The following is a 20489-nucleotide window of genomic DNA, read 5'->3' as shown; positions in this document are numbered from 1 at the left end:
CGGGCGAGGCGCCGGCCCCAGGCTGCGCCGCGGCGATGGCGTAGGCGCTCTCCGAGAATGCGCCCGCGCTCCACGTGGCGGGCTCGCCCCGGAGGCCGGCGGCGCTGGGAGGCGGGGCGGCAGGTCCCGGGGAGCGCCCGCCGGGCTGGGGCGCCGCCGCGGGTGTCGGGGCGCCGCGCCTGCCGGCCTCTGGGGAGGGGGTGGAGAAGCCTGGAGCTTCAGCTGTTGGTGGGTTTCATAAGGTGTGTTTGTCAGCGCTGGTCGTTGTATCCCGAGCACACCGAGGAAATAGGGTGGGTCAATGTACACAGTTTTGCAGAGCCACGCTCGCGGCTGAGCGCCGCCCCTGAAGTGGGTGTGCCCCTGTGTGGGGGAGATTTTGGCACCGCGATCAAATAATTCTCCCCCTGGTCTGAAGCTTTCCCCAGTGCTCCCAGTTCATTTAAAAAGTTATGTTTAATCCCCAACACTTGGAACTATTCACAGGCAAATGCAAGACCTGTTAGGGGGAAAAGGATGTCCTAAAGCTAATTCCATGCAGGCTTTGTGGACTCCACCCCCACCCCAGGCCAAAGCCAAAGACACTGGGAACTCCACATCCCATCCCCACCAAAGGGAAGGTGGCTGGGACCTGAGGGTGGGGTTAAGCAGCCAGGTTGATATAAAAGGCAGACACGTGGGCTTTGGGGGGGGGCTCCCCATTTTGGCTCTCCGCCAGCTCGCAGCAGTCTGGCCAGCTGTGAGAGTGACTTTGGGTTTCCAGGTCGTCGGATCGGGTAGGACGCATTAAAGGCTTTATTTTCCTATTTTCTCCCTGAGTAGTACATTTTCCTTATTTCCTTTTCCCTTGTAAATAAACCTTTTATTAACCTTTTGTGTGTGCCTGTAGTGGAGTATTCTTAAGTCCCTTTTAAGCGCGCGGGTGAGGACCCACAGCCAGGAACCCGTTCAATATTGGGGCTGCTCTATAACAGCTTGGCGCCCAAGTGGAAGGTGGGAGGTAAAAGGGGGAAATGGTGGGGGCACAGTACTTGATTGGAGGTCAGTGACAGAAAAATAATTTTATTCCTAAAGTCAAACTGTTACAGAGCAATCCTTATATAAAACGGGTTGCCTGACTGTTGAGTCCTCAATAATGAACTGCAGGCACACACAAAAGGTTAATAAAAGGTTTATTTACAAAAGAAAGGGAAAATGAAGAAATGAATAACTCAGGGAGAAAAAGAGGGAGATAAATTCATGAATGTGTCCTACCAGTTCAGCCAACCTGGAATCCCAAAGGCACCTGAGCCTTTGGCAAAAAGGCTGTCAAAAAGCCAGGAACCAAGAGTCGTGAGGCCACGAGAGCGCCCCAAGGCCCACATGTCTAGTTTTATACCAAACCTGGCAGCTTAACTCCACTCTCATATTTTAGTAACCCTCCCTTTGGTGATGATGGGATTTGTCATTTCCAGTGTCTTGATGGCTTTGGTCTGGAGTGGGGGTGGAGTCCACAAAACCTGCATGGAGTTTGCTGAGGACATCCTTTCCCCCTAACAAAACATCTTAATCGAAGGTTGGCCAGCTCCTACTGAACCTGTGTCTCATTCAGGCACTTGTTCTTTCCTTTTTATTTATGTATTCATTGATTTTTATTAGGCCACATTTGTTTATAATGCTGTAAATGATTCAGAGGTAAAGGATCACACCCTTCAAGTACATTCCAACCCCATCACCTTCCATCAAGGCATCTGTAGTCCTCCACATAGTCCTTCATGCCCCCTCAGCTTGGTAACCACAATTCTAGCAGATTTCTAGAGTTTGTTATTGGTTTGGTTTTATCTGACCATTTGTGTTGTTCCTCTGTAATTCACATGTAAGTGACATCATCTAATTTTTGTTTCTTCTTACTTACCTTGCTTAGCATAATCCCCTCCAGTTCTATCCATGCTGTTGCAAATGGCAAGAATTGATCTTTTCCCATAGCTGAGTAGCATCCCATTGTGTATATACCACATCTTCCTGATCTACTCCTCTATCTTTGGGCATTTAGGTTTTCCATGGCATGACTATTGTAAACAGTGTGCATGAACATAGGAGTGCATATATCCCTTCAAACTAGTATTTTTGTATTCTATGGGTGGACAGCTAGGAGTGGAATTGCTGGGTTGTGTGTAGATTCAGTTTTATTTATTTTTATTTATTTTTAAATTTATACAATAGCTGGGGTACAAGCCAGAGGCGCGGGAGGGTGAGAGGATTCACCAGAGACAGAGCGGGGAGCAGAAAAGGCAGACAGACCGAAAGCACTGCTGAGGGGAGCAGCGGGCACGACTTTAGAGGTCTGCTGCGCCATGTGGGAATGGGAATCTCCCTGGCTGGCCAGGAATCGAACCCGTGCTGCAGAGGCTGTGGATAGCTTCGCAGTGCTGCGCTCAACCAGCTTTGCCACCAGGGAGGCCCCTAGATTCAGTTTTAATATTTTGAGAAATCTCTATACTGTATTCCATAGGTATTGGGCCAGTCTGTGTTCCCACCGGCAGTATACAAGTTTCTTTTCCACATCCTCACCAATACTTGTTTCTGGTCTTTTGATAGGGTCCATTCTCACAGGTATGAAGTGGTATCTCATTGTGGTTTTGATTTGCATTTTACTGATGATTAGTAATGAGCATTTTTTCATGCCTGTTGGTCATCTCCATGTCTTCTTTAGAGAAGTGCCTGTTTAGTTCTGTCCATTATTTGATGTTATTTTCTTTTTGTTAGGTTGTATAAATTATTCGTATATCTTGGATATCAGCCCCTTGACAGATGTATGGTGTGCAAATATTTTCTTCTATTAATTGGAATGTCTTTTTGTTTTAGTGATAATTTCTTTCACTAAAAATTCCTCTTCCTGACATTAGCATCCCAGACCCTTTTTTTGGCTAAGTATATATGTATGAATATTTTTTGTTTACGAAAGTAGGACCACAGATTATATGCATTATTTTGTAGTCTATTTTGTTCACTTAAAAATAGATCACAAATATTTCCCTGTAGCAATAAAGGACATTGTACTTAATTTTCAGTGGTTGTACAACATTCTAATCTATGGATATAATTTATTTAACCTATCCCTTATGAACACCTCCCGTAATTTGGAATTATTAAGTGGAATTATTGTTAAAGTTTATGAACATTTGATGTTCAACATCACTTGTAATCAGGGAAATGCAAATGAGATACCATCTTACACCAGTGAGAATGGCACATATTAAAAAAACTAGCAACAACAAATGTTGGCGAGGGTGTGGAGAAAAAGGAACTCTTCTGCACTGTTGGTGGGAGTGCAAACTGGTCCAACCACTATGGAAAGTTGTGTGGAGATTTCTGGACCTACTAAACATAGAGCTTCCATATGATCCAGCAATTCCACTCCTAGGTATTTACCCAAAGGACACAGAAACATCAATTCCAAAGAACACCTGCACCCCTATGTTTATAGCAGCACTATTTACAATAGCTAAGCTTTGGAAACAACCCAAATGCCCAAAAATAGATGAGTGGATCAAGAAGATGTGGTACATATATACCATGGAATATTACTCAGCATTCAAAAAAGATAAACATATGCAATTTGCAGCAACATGGATGGCGCTGGAAGGGATCATGCTCAGCGAAATAAGCCAGAAAGAAAAAGAAAAATACCAGATGGTCTCACTCATAGCAGGAATCTAGAAAACTTAAATAAGGGACCAGGAAAATGAATAACTATAAGAAAGTGAAAATCAAAATCAACAAAAAACTATGAACCAGAGACACTTTTTGGGGGGTGGGAGGGGCGGGATTGGGGTCAGAATGGGGGGGTTGCAATTGTATGGGGAATATAAAAATAAAATTTATTATTTAAAAAAAAAGTTTATGAACATTTGAAAGGTTTTTGGTACATATTAAATAACCACTTGCTCTGTCCAAATTTCTATTTGTTTATCCCCATTAAAAAGTGTTTGAGAGTACTTGTTTCTCTACATGTACAATAGGCTAGCTGGGAATTCAGTTTTGTATTGTTTTTTTATCCAGATTGTGCATACTCCTTTACAGTAAAACTTGCTTCTTAAATTGGATCTATGATTACAATGGAGATCTTTTGTGCAGTGAGTCAAATGGCTAACTACCTGTATAGATAAAGGGAGGAAACTAAGAAAACTGTAATGATTTTGAAAATGTTTTGAAAGTTAATTACAAGGAGAATGACTAAAGATAAGATTACCATAAAATCTTATTCAAGGTATGTTAAGCAGCATTAACTGGGCTTACAAACTCACCAAATTAGCAGAGAGATAGAGACCACTTGACGTATTTCTGCCTTGGGGAAAAAAGAAATAAAACCAAGTTGATTTCTGGTGTAAGATCTCATTTATTTCAGTTTAAAAAGGTCACCATGAGTTGGCAGTTTACAGTCACTAGGATGACCAAAATTAAAAAAGACAATAACAAAGAGTGATAAGGATGGAGAATTTGAAGCCTCAAATATTGCTGGTGGGATTGTAAGATGATACAGACACTATGGAAAGTATTTTGGCAGTTCCTCACTAAGGTAAATTTATGGAGCAATTCCACTCACATCAAAACACAAAACACAAAAGGCTTGTACATGAGTGGACATAGCAACATTATTTGCAATTTCCAAAACAAAAACAAACAAACAAAAAAATAGCAACCCAATGGACAAGATGTGGCATATGCATACAATTCAGTCACAAAAAGGAAAGAAGCGCCTCTAAGTTACAACATGGGTAAGCCTCGAAAACATGCCATATGAAAGAATCCAGATACAAAAGCTTTGTACTGTATGATTCCATTTACATGAGATGATCAAAATAGGCAAATCTGTAGGCAGAAAGTAGATTAGTGACTGCTAGGAACTAGGGGAGATGGGAAATTGGAAGTCACCACTAGTCAGTATAGGGTTTCTTTTTAAGATGATGAAAATGTTCTGGAATTAGTACTGATGGTTACGTAACTTTAAATATACTAAAAGCTATACTTTAAAAGAGTGAATTTTATAGTATATGAATTATATATGAGGTATCATCTTTTGATAAAGGCATAGAATGGCTTTATAGCACTTGGGGATGGGAATAAACTTGATTAAAGAAGAGGGACTGGATTCTGAAAAGGATTTGTAGACTCTTGGGAGTGGATTAGATGTCTCCCAACCCATAACTCAGGATGAGTTGTCATTTAAGTTTATTTACCTTAAAGGACCTGGAGAACCTAAATATTCTAGTAGTTTTATGGTTGGTTTTAGTACAGATATTCTTGGAAGTAGAGTTACTGAATTAACATTTATGTAATAGACTTTGGTGAAAACACATCAGCTTCCCAGCTCGACTCCCCTTGAGCAGAATCTCCTTTATATAGAAGCACTACCTCCAAGTTTAGTGTAATAGCTACAAGAACTTTGCCACTTTCCTCCAGGGAAGTAGGTTATTTCAGAGGCATTTTGGAACAAAGGACAATGATAAGCATGTCAGAGATGGTGTGTATAATTAGTGTCTTCTGCTCATGAAGCAGCATTTATCATAACTCTTCTCAAAGCGTGCCCCTCACTAGTCTGCTGAACAAATGTCTCCTGTGTCAGGTAAATCTCTCACTAAACTGTCAATTCACTGAGAGGCTATGGCTCACAATTCTGCTTTAGAGTAGGTGCTCAGTATTACTTTCACTAGAGTTAATTATTCAATCACATCCTATCCTTTGTTCTATTCTTTTTTAATAAAAGTAATTTAAAAGCTTAAGTCAATCAGATACAATGCCATGTTTTCTATCAAACTTTTGCCTTAATTACAAGGATAACATAATTTTGCTTTAGGCTTAAAACTTTTTATGCTTCCTGCTCCCCAATTTTCTTAACAACTTCCAACCAATTTTTCACCCAAGAATACTAGGATATTACCTTTTAAAGTAGTTTGCTCTGCAAGCCAGAAACTCTGAGGTGGCCATGCAGGTAGGGCCCAATTATGCACATGCATTGCCCTCTGTAAGCTGCTATTGCCTTAGGCTGCAAAAGTACATTCACTACTATCAGTGCCACGTAACTGCGTCTTCACTGAGTGTGACTCCAAGGAAAAGATTCCAAGTCCCTTGATTTGAATGCTGTGTACAATGTGTGAAAGTTTTTTCCTTTTTTTAAACCTCATACACATATAAAAATAATCACGAGGCAGAACATGCATTAATTAACTTTTGTGTGCTGCTGGAATTGACACAACAAAGTTCTCAGTCAGTTTTATTTCTCCTCTCCTCAATGGAAGGAAGGAAAGAACACAAGCGAGTGGTAGAGTCATTGGCTAGTAGACAAGAGGACTGCAATTCCACATTCATTTTTTGAAAACTGAGTAGCAAGAATGGCTTTTCCCCTTCAAGTGGGCAAAGAGTGTGTAGCCCAAGGGAGGAGCTGGACAAAGTAACAGCAGTTTTCTGTTTTGAGCAATCAGCTCCTCTCAAGTCCAGAAGAAAGGTTTTTCCAGGTTCACTTGATGGAAGGCAGGTGCATTTTCCTTTTGATCCTTGGCCCATGTGTGAGCAAATAGATGAAGATCTTGTAAACCTTTAGTCAGGCAAAACACAACCTGAAGAGCTGGAGGGAGGGCTTTTTGCATTGTTCCTGCTTAAGTAGTAGTGAACCTGATGTATATATATATACCTGTTGGTCTGCAAAGTCCTAAGCAGAGCTATGATCACTAAGGTCTTTTTATTGCTTTTCTAAAAGGCCATCTTTCATATATAAAGATTCCTTCAGTTAGATTCTCTACTATCCTAAACGCTCTCCTCTGGTTTTGAGCAGGTGAGGATCAATTTAGCCAAGATAAGCAGGCTGCTTCAGAACTTCCCATAGGGAAAATTAGAATCTGATTCTTATCCTTTTCATTTAGTCTCTAAGTTGAGAACTCCAAGTAGTAAAAGATATAGGGTAAGGATGAGAGAGACTGAGCCTTTTTGAGAGTCTACTCCTCTGCTGAATGCCACTTTGAAGGGAAAAAAGAAATCAAATGGAAACTTCCAGTCTATTCTGGGTTGGCCCCTTGGAGGCTCTGGTCTCTGGGTAATATCCACAAAGGTCACAACAGTTGTCAATGTTACTTCAGAATCCTGGAGGAAGAAAGTCCATGACATTTCAGCACTTGGCACCCAGCAATGTGACTGTTGTCATCACTTCTGAAGAAAGACTAAAATCAATTACTCTAAACAAGATATACCTTTTCCTCATATTGGTCCTATTTAGTCCTTATTCTATGAGACACAAGGAAACGAATTTTTTAGCAAGAGTCTATGACAAGAGAACTGTGAACAGCTATACATACCTAAGGACTGACTCTAGCTTCCCTCAATGGGGGATCTCCCCATTTATCAGAGAAGCCAGATGGCAAAACTACTGTTACATGCTTAGCAGCTCTACTTTATCAGGGCCCAGAGGCTCCAGGCTTTGAAAGAGCACTAGTGAAGTAGTGGTGGTAACTCTATTCCTTTTTCAACTGTAGGAGAAAATGTGAAAGTTCATTAAAAAAAAGCAAAGAACTTAGTAATGCAGATTTAAAAAAAATCAGATTCACAGAATCTCAGGAATAGAAAGAATCCTCCTAAATAACCACCAATTCAAGTGAAATAAAACAGATGCTCCTGGGAGAGGGGGAGTCTTGTTAAATGGACTCAAGTATCATATCTAATAGATATAGTAGGTGCAGTTGCAGTCTGATGACTGTTAATCTAAAAATCAAGTTTATCAAAAGTGAATTCCCTTTCTTCTGACTATGCTTACTAAAAAACCTGTTTATAATTTGGTAGTAAATAACTACCTTTTTGAACCAGAAATGAAAATTTTCTCCATTTACATTCCTTTACTCTGATGCCATATATTATCTGCCACTGTCTTTGGCAACAGTAAATACTAGCTCTGGTACTTTGCCTGGAATAATCCTCTAGGGTTTTTAAAAAAAATTTTAATGGGTATAGTACCTCATATGATAATCTTACATGTCATATTAATTCCTTAGATTCTTTTTTTTTTAAAGATTTATTTTATTTATTTTATGCATACAAGAGCTAGGGTGTAGGCCAGAGGTGGGGGGAGGGGATGAGAGGATTCACCAGAGACAGAGTAGGGAGCAGAACAAGCAGACTGACTGAAATACACTGCTGAGGGGAGTAGCAGTGAGACAGTAGAGGTCAAGTGGGTTAGCCTCCTGGCGGGGGATTGACCACTGCCAATAGCTTCATAGTGCTGAGACTTAACCCCTTGCACCACCAGGGAGGCTCCTGGATTCATTTCTTTAAACAGTTAATGTCTTAAAAAAGCGTAAGGAAAAGATATCATGAAAAGGAAACAGAATAAGAAAGCGCTCTTAGATATTAAAAACATGATAGCCAAGATGAATTCAATAAAAAGGCAAAAAGACAATGTTCAGGAACTCTTCTAGAAAACAAAAATATAATGAGTAGAAAATATAAATGAAAAAATTAGAGAATTAATCTAGTAACCTTGTAACAGATTAATGAAAGTTCCAAAAAGAGAGAACAATGAAAATAGTGGGAAAGAAATGATTAAATGTAATAATTGAAATTTTTCAGAACTCAGTTTTCAGAATAAAGTCCCCCACCCCCATAAATTGTTCAGTGTAATGCATGAAGAAAAAAACCTACCCAAGACATAATACTGTGGAAAATCAGACTACTAGGAGCAAAAGATCTTAAAATGGCTTCTGAACAGCAGTATTGGAAGCTAAAAGGATGCCTTCAAAATTGTCAGTGAAAATTACTCATTTTCAATTGAGAATTTTATTCCTGCCAAGGGGCAACTGTGCATCAAAATGGTAATGATGCTGGTTGACTAAAGTATCTTTAGACATGTGAATTAAAGAAGAAAGTGTAGTATACATGCATCTTTTTTCAAAGATGTCATTAGAAGTTGAATTCCACCAAAATGAGAAAATAAGACAAGTACTGTCCAGTAATGCCCAATATAACATAGCTAAGAGCAAGATTAATTTCCAAGATGACAGTAAGGAAAGTTTCCAAACAGTTGCTGGGCAGTAACCAGTCCACATTACATCAGGTTATGGAGGTCTCCAGGAAGAAATGCATGGGAAAAAGTAGAACTGGCAACACTAAATGGCAGTTCAACTGTTTGGATAATTGCTTTGAGAGACATTTTACACAGCTGTCGAAGTGTGTGAGGTGTTAGCCAAAGAAAACTAAAGAAATGAAATATAAAGTGGTAATTTCAGGAAATGAAGTTTCATAACAGCAGGTCCTTGAATAACAACAGTTCAAGATTGTTTTGTTATAACATTGATGGGGAAAAAAACAATCCTACAAATGCTGAAGTAATGTTAAATTATGGACTGAGTTTTATTATGCTGTTTTGTTCAAAATCTCAGTTTCCAAGAATGTGATGACACTGAAGACTGATCCACTGGTTCAACATGAATATTTATATAATGAAAATATTGAATATTGACAAAAAAACATTTGATATAACTACATCAGGAGACTGGTTGGAAGGTCAGGAGAAGAAAAGCAGCTGAACTCATTACTGAAACATAAGTTAATAGATTATCTATAAACTCCTGATTCAAGAGATAACTGAGTACAGGATTGCTTAGAAATCAAGGTTAAAAACCAGAAGCAAGCATAAAAAGAGTAGAACAGGTTATTTCTGGAGAGCAGCTGGTGAGGGGGAATGTGGGAATTTATTTTTTTGTTAAAAGATCCTTTTTTCTGGGATTTTTTGACTTTGATATAGTTATGTATTTTCTTGACAAATATGTAATTATTAATTTGATAAATTATACCATTATCTAGCATAAGCCTAATGTGTACAGAGGGGAACTCTGAAATAGAAGGTAAACTTCACAGTCCTACAACTTGTGTTGTCCTAGCCCAAGGCAAGGAAGTTGGCCTTTCATGTTAAAAGCGGGGACAAGGGGAGATGAAAAACACAAAACTGCATTTGGTAGCCAACAGGATAGCACATACAAGATGTAAAAGAACTGAGTGGAATCCCTGACTCATTCTTCCTCAACCTTTGTATCACAGCAATCAAATCCTACCTATGATATTCCCCAGTGCCCTGAACTCTTATCTATGTATGCAGCCCTCACAGCCCCTCCAGTGAATTTCAGCAACACTATTCTCAATTTCAGCTTGGTATTACCCCACACCTTCCCTAAGAGCAGGCGTGATATCTACCTTGTTTACCATGTTATACCTAGCTCCAGGCATGTACTTGGTACAGAGCAAGCACTCACGAGAGATCTTAGCTTTTTGATAAATGAATAGAGATATTTTTGGAGACAGGAAAATAAAAAGTGATCAATCATCAGGTAAAGACTATGCCATTGCATATCACTTAGACTCTTCATCCTTCCCATCACACTATAAATAGGGTCTCTGAGGGTTGTACTTCATTTATTCATTCGTTTACTTATTTAGCTAATATTTCAAATGAAATACTCATATATTAGAAATGTTGCCTTCATAATTGTGTAAAAGTTTAGAACAAATGTAGTTTAGAGAGTCCAATTTAATTAAAAGGAACTTGAGAGTCCAATTTAATTAAAAGGCACTTGCCAGGTCACTGGCTAATACTGTGTATTATTGACTCATGTTAGAATTTGTGTTTTAATGCCACATGAAGAACAAGGTTCTTGAGTTAATTCAGTGTGTTATATTTGAATTCCTAAGTGTAAAGTGTTTCTATTTGGATTTTAAAAGTTATGTAAAGGCAAAATTTAGAGAATTCATTGTTTAGCATGTACAGTAAGAATACTGAGAGGGAAAAAAACAAACCCAACCCAACCCCCCTCAGAGTCTGGTCATCTCATTTCTTTTACTGAGACAAATAAAAGGCATAGGGTCAAGTCAGCACAGTTCTTTTACTCTGGATCCAGTTTTGTTATGTGTGGTTGATTTAATCCTTTCTGCCTTAAACTGTAATATTTTCTGATGTTTATTTCAGAAACTGCCAACAACAATTCTGTTTTAACACTTAGTGAGGCAACATGAAAAGGCTGGATTAAGTTTTGCTTGGCTTTGGTAATAAAAGTACACCTTGGGCCTCCCCTGGTGGCGCAGCGGTTGAGTGCTGGGCTGCGGGGTTGCCCGCAGCCTCTGCAGTGCCGGTTCATTCCCCCGCTGCCAGCAAGGGTCCCACAAAAAAAAAAAAAAAAAATATATATATATATATATATATTGCTATATTATATATATTATATATATATAGCTTATATATTGCTATATTACACCTTTATAATCACAATTTTTAAATCAGTGTTAATCAAAATATAACAAATGAAAACTATAACTGCTAAGAAAAACCTGTGCCTCCCATCTTAGCCTTATGTTTTGTTGCTACACACTTCAGATTATGAACTGAGACAAATACATCTTAGGCTCAAGTGTTAATACACTGTTATGTTTTAAGAGTTCTTTATTCTAGATAAAAAACTTTGTCACATACACGTATTGCAAATATTTCCTCCATGACTTACCTGTACAAACTGGCACTGGTATACAAATCGGGTTCCTGAAACATGAGCTTGTGGATTGGACTGGAGACCTACATATGCCCACAATACCTGGATCTCTAGGGAAACTGGTATGACACAGCAGGAAGTACAATGTATAGCCTGTAGAGGGAACAGAAGCATGAATTACATGAAGTAATGTTAAATTATGGACTGAGTTTTATCATGTTGTTTTGTTACATCAGGAATCTGCTGAACTCCTGATGGTTGCATATTAGTCATCGTATATTAAGTAGCTATGGTTTCTTTCTTACTTCACTTGATTGGAATTTTTAATTTGTTAATGTATCATCTTTATGTGAAAAGGTGAAATTTTATAATACAATTTCAACCTCAGAGAAACAACCTGTGCTGATGAAAGGTTTAAGAATGTAAGAGAATACTGTTCTATGATATTGAATCTATGATATAGAAAAGTCTTTTGACTTTCTACATTTAAATGTTTTCTCTAAGTAAGGAAATACGTGTAAACCTAACCTGAAATAATTACTTCATATATTGGTATGATTTCTCATTTTCTTCCTTTTATGACAACTATACTATCTTTCCTTTATAACCATATCATTTATGGAAATAGAGCTAGTTTTAAATTTTAATACCTATGATTTACAAATGAAGGGGGAAAGCAATGTGTTTCCCAGAATGTGTTTCTCTCCTTACTGAAACACTGCAGTTCCTGGTGAGGATACTGGTCCATTCTCTCTTCTGGGCTGGGTCAGCATTACCAAAGATGGCAACCTGCTCTGGTCTAGGCCTTCCGTGAAGAGTCTGATAAATCTCTTGCTGCAAGTGGATGCAATCCCCCTTTTCCAGTCTGAAATGAAACACCATGAGGTTGGAGTCTAATGTCAATATAATAATGTAACTATATTAACATAGTAATCCAAACAAGTAATACATAAATTGGAAGAAATGATCCATAGTAGGTTATAAAGGACTGTCAGAAACTCTTAGCAATATTACTATTGTATAGATTATTAGGCTATTCCTAACTAGCATTCTTTGAACGGGCATTCAAAATATAGAAGTTGCCATATACAACATATTCCCTATAGACAAAGACACATTTGTTGTAAGTGATGCGAAAGCAAAGAATTACCTGAGCTTGCATCCAGATGCTGCATTTACTCCAAATTGTACGTCACGTCTCTTAACAGAGCATGTTCCATCACCCTGGCTCTGAAGCAGGGTCATCTGAAGTAGAAAGAGACAATCAAGGAGATCATAACAGAAAAAAGAGTAAGCAACTTGGAAAATTTATGCTCACTGCCTCCTTAGTGTTACTTACATTTTATTAATATCATTGTGTTACCATGCAAGTCACAAATTTGGCTTTTGCCTTTGATAACACACAATTACTGTTTTACTAAAAATGGTTAACTATACACCAGCATATAAATCTTACTGAAGTAAACAAAAATCATTCATAATTCTCATCTTCGTCCAGCCTACCATATGTTCTAAAACCTTAGGTAGGTCTCCCTGGTGGCGCAGGGGGTTATGAAGCAGTCTGCAGCCTCTGCAGCACGAGTTCGATCCCCGCCTGGCCAGGGAGAAACCCATATGGTGCGGCAGACCTCTCCTGTCTTGCCCGCTGCTCCCCTCAGCAGTGTATTTCAGTCAGTCTGGCTGTTCTGTTCTCCTCTCTGTCTCTGGTGAATCCTCTCACCCCCTGCATCTCTGGCCTTTACTCTAGCTCTTGTATGCATTAAATAAATAAATCTAAAAAAAAAACCTTTAAAACCTTAGGTAGCACCAACATTTGAGAACATGATGTACTATTAATTTCATAAAAGAAGTCCCAAATACCTAAAAAATGGTGGAACTACAGAATTGGAAATACAACATATCAGCAGATACGGCTTTTTTCATTAGGCTGCAACAGGCTATCCAACTCCCCCAAAAGGATACTGGGTGACTTCTGTCTCCAGCTAGAGCCAAGAGTGGCTTTCCAACAATATAGCCAGGATTCCCACTTCTAGAATGAGTAAGAGAAGCAACTGTGCTGTGTTGAAAAGTCTGCAGAAAAGAGTGGAGGCAAGTCAATGATGGAGAAAAGCACACTCTCCCACCTTCCACTGCTTGCCTTCATGCCTACCCTTAAAGCAATGCAACACATTAGCTGCTAATTGCATTAGTTAGACGAACAGTCTGGCTTCCTTCCACAGTGTAGCATTTTACAGAAATTTCTAAAAGAAAAGGTATTTCTTTCACATTTTTTCATTCACTAAAAGAAATCCTAAATGATCTGAATATTGAAACTCACTATATGCTACTTTTACCAAGGATTACAATCAATGATCCCTCAACCCTAAATCTCAAAAATTATTATCGATTTAGGACTCTGCTCAGCCTTGCTGAAACCAGAGAAATTTAAATTCAGAAATATATTTTGATGTCCCAGAGATGTACTCTGAGAGACACAGGACTTGATCAATCAGCTAAGAGTAAGCTGAGAAGAAACTGAACTCTGGTTGGCTGAAAAAGAAGGCCACGAAAAGGTGGCAGTCAAAGCTGGAAACTTAGAGTAAGTAGGAAATAAACCAAACCCTGAATGGCCAGAAATAGGAAAAAGCTAGTGAAAGAATTTCTGCTGGATACTGGTTTATGATTCAAAATGATTTAAAAAAAAAAAAAAAAGAGTACTGTGTAGGGACCAGATAATCAGAAAAAATGTTACTGAATAAACATAGTTGAATCCTTATCATCTATAGTTAAAGTATGGCATATTAAATTTTGAGGCCTCAATTCACAAACTGAACAGGCCTTCACATTCTAGTTGGCATGTGTTGCAGACAAACTATTTCGAACCCAATATCCCCTCCCCTCTTCTTAATCCCCTACTGGAGAAGGCCTTAACCCTGAAACGAATGATGAATTGTTGCTGTAAGGAAGTGCGTGGCTCCACTGTCAGATTGGTTTGCCCAAAACTGACAGACACTTTCTGGATTCCAGAGGTCCCATTAATTTCTATCTCATAGATGACCTGAAATACAAAAGTAGAATCAATCAATAAAAATTGTTTAGTGGGACCAATTATGTTTAGGACACAAGATGTCCTGTCTTTAGGGGTTTTATTTTTTTATTTTTAATTTATTTTTATTTTTTATTTTTTTGTGGGACCCTCGCTGGTGGCCAGGGATCAAGCTGGCGCTGCAGAGGCTGCGGGCAGCCTCGCAACCCAGTGCTCAACCGCTGTGCCACCAGGGGAGGCCCCTGTCTTTAAGGGTTTTATTATCACTGAATGAGGGTACAGCACAGTGACTATAGTTAGAGGTACTGTATTACATATTTGAAAGTTGTTAAGATAGTAGATTTTAAAAGTTCTTATCACAAGAAAAACAACTATAATTAAATGTGGTGATAGAGATTAATTTTATTTTGATAATCATTTTGCAATATACATTAAATCACTATTTTGTAGACCTAAAGCTAATACTATGCTGTGTGTCAATTATATCTCAATAAACAAATAACTGACTGAGGAAAGCTAAAAACATAACATTAAGATGCCAAACACAAATACCATGAAAAGGCTAAGGTTGACTTCATATTATAGATACATATGAAAAAAGAAACTGGATAGGGTTTTGAAAGAGTTCATGAGAGAGGTAAATTTACTCTAAGAACTGTAATCAGGGGAAAAAAGTGCAGAGGAGGATGGTAAAATTACAGGCAGGGGTAAGTATGGAATGGAAACCTGGTTTACTTGGCTCTCCAAAAGTCTAGAAGGAATAAAGACAGCTGGAGATGGAAGCTGTAGACAATTGAAGGTAATCCTAGATTTCTGAATAGTCTTTAAAATAATGTTTTAAAATAATTCCTACTGCTTTATGTTGATAAGAAGAGAGGCATTAGAAGAAGTTGACTAGTCTATTTTAGATTTTCAGGTGATACTTGGAGAAGAACATGTGCTAAGAATCATAATAAATTATGTATGGCGGGCCTCCCCAGTGGCACAGTGGTTGAGCACTGGGCTGTGAAGTTGCCCGCAGCCTCTGCAGCGCCGGTTTGATCCCTGGCTGCCGGCGAGGGTCCCACATGGTGTGCAGTCCTCTCCTGCCACGCCCGCTGCTCCCCTCAGCAGTGTACTTCGTCAGTCTGCCTGTTCTGCTCGCCGCTTTGGCTCTGGTGAATTCTCTCACCCTCCCACACTTCTGACTGTACCCAGTGCTTGTATAAATAAATAAATCTTAAAAAAAAAATAAATTACATATGGCAAAGAAAGAAGTATCAAAAATAATTTCGGGTTCTGGACATGAAGTACTGAAGGATGCAGCAGTGGATATGAGTGAAACATGACAAACTGAAAGAAAGAAGGAAGTGGGCTCAATTCTTGACTTGTTAAGTTTCAGAAAACGCACAAAAACTCATGTGGGGCTCTGGGCTGTTATGGTACCTAATAGAAAATGAGACCCCTCTAAATGTTGATCAATGTGCATTGTCATGCGGTCAGCATCCCTACCTGGGAGACAACATTCTGACAAGTGTTTCCCACCAGCAGAGGAGAATCAGCCTGGGAGACAAGTGTTACAGGAACCTGGAACTAGCAAGGGAAAGTAGCACGTCAACTAACATCGAAAAAAGAATTTTCTAACTCTAGATCATGCTGAAATGAGTATTTTTATGACATAACCATCACCTTTCTCTCTTCTTCCATTGTCAGCTCACAGCTTAAATTCAAGTCATTCTAAATCAGCACTTTGAAAAATATTTCTCAGAACATTACCTCTATTAGATATAAAGTAAATTTCTATGGTCAGATGAGTTTACCATATCCAATATACTCTTCTTAGAGATTAGAAATATGTTAAAGGTCCCTAATAAATCCATCATGTTTAACTTTATGTATTCTAATATTTTCTAAACTTATCTAAGACCTTATGTATCCTTATTTCATATGATGCTTTTAATCATATAGAATATACTTAGGAAAACAATGCTTTAGATTCATACTTAAGAATTTGATACATACATATTAGTTCTCTGACTGAAATTGACTCAGAAGCAAAGGGGCCAAATAGTGTTTCTTTTTTTTTCTGATAAACGGCCTCATACCTTCATATTCTGCAGATCAGTTATAGCTCTTGGAACCTAGAATGAGAGAACAGCAGGGTCACGAGTGTGCATATACCTCACAGAAGATCTCCAGAAACTTGTGATTTAACATTTTGGGGGGGGGGGGGGAATCAACATGTTAGAATGATGTACTTCCTCTTTTCTGACTTTTCCTTATGCTAAGATGCCAGGAGTGCAGTGGGGGGAAGGCTGGAAGGATTGTGATGCCCACTTATCTGAGCACAACTCTACCAGACAGCAAAAGCAAGTTTTGGTAAAACAGCGAGTCACTCCCTCTAACCCTCCCGAGCCAATCTCACTAACCTAGAGGGTAAGAAGCTCTTAGCCTGGCTATACACCCTTTCATCTCTCTTCACATGATAGGGTTTCTAGGCTCTCTGCCCTTTATGTTGCTCTTGGGAATTCTGATTTGCAGTTCAGTCCTTTCACTATAACCCAAAAGTGGGAAGCATGCTGACTTCAGATCCACGGTGGTGACAGAGAGAAGGTTTACGCACCTTCAAGACTGTAAAGTTATAGTAAGAGGCAGCACTGAGCGCTGGATCCGAGGTACAGCTATTTGCCAAATTCTCAAAGAAACGAGCGCAGGTTGTACTTTTACTTTCCAAGAAACCTTAGTACACAAAGTGGTAAATGAAAAGGCCAATTTTATTTTTTTTTTCAGCCTACATATACAAATTAATATCAAGAAAGCCAATTTTACATTGAACAAAAAAGGCTGGTACTTATGCTCTGAACTCACCTGCAGGATTGTTCTCGGCACAGAATCCCCCAGCTCCAACTCCAGAAGGCTGCTTCAGCAAGCTTGTTACAGACCATTTGGAGAAGTAAGTAAGGATGGGGTCCCCAGCCTGAACCAAATATAGCAGAAAGTTATTCATGCTGAGGTTAGACTGAACTCCACCATAAAAGAAAAAGTAAAAACAAAAGTTAACAGCTTGCTAATGTGGTCAATACTGCCTTCCAAAAGAGTTGACTATGGTTAACTTAGTTGCAAGGGTGTACCTCAAAGACACTTGGTCAAGTGCTGACCATTAGGGAAAAAATAAACCAACCAATTCCCTTCCCTTTTTCCTTAGGCTCACCCTGTAAAAAGGTGGTGGTGACTGGGTTTGGAATGTTGAAGTGAATGAGTCTCCTCCAAACTCTGCAGCCAGTGCCTGGAAGTTGGTTGCATTGACCGTTTGGGGCTTCTGGAAATAGTTTAATTTTGCTAAATTTTTTTTAAAAGAAAAGAAGTTTAGATAAAAGGAAAGCCATTTATTTTCAAATATCTGGCATATTGAGTAACTAATTTTTAAAAATATTTTTATTAAGGCATAATACATACATAGTATATAATATATATACAGTACTTAAATATACTAGGCTTGAATGTAAACTCAAAGAATTTTTACAAATTTACATACTTTATTACTACCTCTCAGATTACTACCTCTCAGATTTTTTTCCCAGAAGGTTCCCAATCAATACTCCATTTTCAGACATAATGGTTCTGATTTCTGTCACCTTCTAATTTATTTGTAATCTGTTAATTGAATTACTTAGGATTGAGATCAGAGAGAAGAATATGGTCAATGAATGCCTGTCAGTTCTAAGTCTCTAATACCAGGAATATGTATGATTAGCAATTTGTGATAAATATAGGAGTTCCAATAATGCTCACATTTGCCTCACGCCAGATGAGTCTATCATATAATAAAAAGGTACTGTTTACTTAGGAACATGGCAAAGCTGGAGACAACATCTGACTTACTCTCTCCAAATCTTCCTGTTTTTCTCTAAACTTCAACCAATCAGTCCTAATGATGTTTCCACTTTCAAGAATATAGACTTGTCATGTTTTATTCCTTTCACCTAATAATTTCTACATTCAAGATTTTTTAAAGGGGCATTTTCTAAAATAATTCTATAATTCTATACCACATCTTCCTGATCCACTTACCTCTCTTTGGGCACTTAAGGTGTTTCCATGGCTTAACTATTGTAAATAGTGCTTCAGTATGAGTGCATATATCTCTTTGAATTAGTGATTTTATATTCTTCAGTGTTGGGGGTGGGGAGGGCTAGATATCTAGGGGTGTAATTACTGGGTCATATGAAGAGTCATTTTTAATATTTTGAATAGCCACCATACTATTTTCCACAAGGGCTGGACCAGTCTATTCACTTTTCATTTTTATTGAACTCTACAGTTACAGAGAATTTTCATATTTGAACTAGTGATGTTTCTTACTTTGCAGTTGAAGAAATGAGGCTGGCAATGCTATGGGTTTTGCTGAACTCTGTACAGTTGGTAAGTAACTGGCAGGACTTAGAATCTAGTCAAATGCTCTTTCCCCTACACTGTTACCTCTTCAAATAAAAACTCATTTGTAAAGATATTCCACTCAAATATTATTTGGTAACTCTTATGTGTCACATGCTGGGGGTTCAGTGAGTACCTTCAATATAGCAGTGAGCAGAGATTGTAGCAGTGAATGATATCACCTATCTGATAAGCTAAGAGGGATTTTTGAAATTAAAGTTCTGTATGAGTTTTCTATCCACAGCAAACAGAGCAAAAGACATGCAAATATCCACTAATAAGAGAAAGAGAGAGGGAACAGAATGCGATGGAGGATGATAGTGATTTTCAAAGCATTTAAAAGCACAGAAGGGGGGAAAGGCTAGAGACAATGCCAATTCTCAATAAATGTTAGGCAGTAAGAATAACCAACATGTTTCTACTCACAGTTGTTCACATGGACACAGAACTGCCTAATTCCATTAGAATCCGTGAAAACTCTTGTAGGAAAGGGGGAATTACTCCTAAAGATAAGAGAGTTGTCCACACACACCCAACTTGAAGACCTGTAAGGAAATAAGAGGGAGAGCAGCGATGGAGTGTTAGAGCCAAAGAAGGAAGCTCCACCTTATCAGTCAGATGCCTAAGAGAGGACTTCTTGACCAGCCATAGGACAACAGGAAGGTCCTCTTCTACTGGACAGCATGGCTCTGGGAATCCAAACAGGAACTCAGCTCCGGGAAAAACTAAGACTGTTCCACTTCTGGGAGTGGAAGTGGAAGTGGGAGCAGGAGGCACAAAGGATAACTATTTCCAAACATTCCCTATTCTAACGCTCCAGTTCCAGTTTGGCTGCACCCTGAGCACCCCAGCTCACCTCACACTGCCTGGCAGGCAGAAGGAGAAAACTGTCCTCGGATGGAGAAGATAGCAGTCCCTGTCGCAGCAGCAATTTATATCACAGGCACCAGGAGTCAAGTCACAGACACAAATCGGTAAGACTACGGAAATACAACATAAAGCACAGCAAATGGGAGGGGGATCCCCAATCTCTTCCACGTGCTAATTGCTGCTCTTCCGACAGCCCCACTCCTCGCTTTGTGACAATTCACTTCATTCACAGCATTCTAGAGCTAAGGCGGTAGTTTCCATGCCCACATGCCCTCCCCTCACCTGGGAAGAAGTCACCGGTCCTATTCCCGGGCACCGAGGGGGTCACGACAGTAGGGTTCACAGTGGAGGCCCCAGGCATAGTCCAGGGAGTTTCAGTCCCTTCCGAGAGGGACTTGGGGGTCCCGGCCCGCGACCCCGGCTCCAGGTCCGAAGGGGTGGGCTCTGCCCCCGTCGGGAGGGAAGACGGCTGAAGCCGGACGCCGTCTGGCACCATCAGGAACAGCACCTGGAACAGCACGAGCTGGGAGGCAAACATGGGGCAGCAGACGACCCCCACGGTTTAACGTGGGTTTCCGGGTCTCTAGACGCGTCGCTAGAGCGTGGGTGGGAGGAGTCCCCTGGCGTCTGACGTTCTCATTGCGCATTGGTTCCTGGCGATGGCCGAGAGCTCTTTAGCCAAT

At 39.4% G+C, this 20489-nt stretch overlaps 1 protein-coding gene across 2 annotated transcripts; it reads right to left on the bottom strand.

Moving 5' to 3' along the window:
• Positions 1-4365: 4365 nt before the first annotated feature.
• TCTN3 (tectonic family member 3) lies at positions 4366-20417 on the bottom strand. Of its 2 annotated transcripts, none has more exons than XM_037497648.2 (14): positions 20089-20417; positions 19793-19916; positions 19363-19481; positions 17714-17841; positions 17371-17479; positions 17126-17241; positions 16608-16643; positions 16015-16095; positions 14410-14535; positions 13461-13568; positions 12649-12743; positions 12210-12363; positions 11514-11651; positions 4366-7116 (listed from the first exon to the last, which is right to left on the bottom strand). In XM_037497648.2, the coding sequence occupies exons 1-14, from the start codon at positions 20342-20344 to the stop codon at positions 6892-6894; spliced, it is 1815 nt and encodes a 604-aa protein (XP_037353545.1). In that variant the 5' UTR covers positions 20345-20417; the 3' UTR covers positions 4366-6891. The 2 variants fall into 2 exon arrangements, with proteins under 2 accessions (XP_037353545.1, XP_037353546.1); XM_037497649.2 differs by lacking the exon at positions 4366-7116 and adding an exon at positions 7123-7182.
• Between the last annotated feature and the right edge of the window lie 72 nt (positions 20418-20489).

This window comes from Talpa occidentalis, unplaced genomic scaffold, assembly GCF_014898055.3.
Source record: "Talpa occidentalis isolate TD23 unplaced genomic scaffold, MPIMG_talOcc4v2.1 talOcc4.8, whole genome shotgun sequence".
NCBI lineage: Eukaryota > Metazoa > Chordata > Mammalia > Eulipotyphla > Talpidae > Talpa > Talpa occidentalis.
Note: the sequence above shows the minus strand (reverse complement) of the source record. Positions and strands in the feature narration are given on the sequence as shown.

Coding starts and splice junctions, on each gene's coding strand:
- TCTN3 (XM_037497648.2), bottom strand. CDS start 20,344: ATGTTTGCCTCCCAGCTCGTGCTGTTCCAGGTGCTGTTCCTGATGGTG. Junction 19,482..19,792: donor TGCCTGCCAGGCAGTGTGAG/GTGAGCTGGGGT, acceptor ATTTCCTTACAG/GTCTTCAAGTTGGGTGTGTG. Junction 12,744..13,460: donor CTGGAGACAGAAGTCACCCA/GTATCCTTTTGG, acceptor TTTCTACTTCAG/ATGACCCTGCTTCAGAGCCA.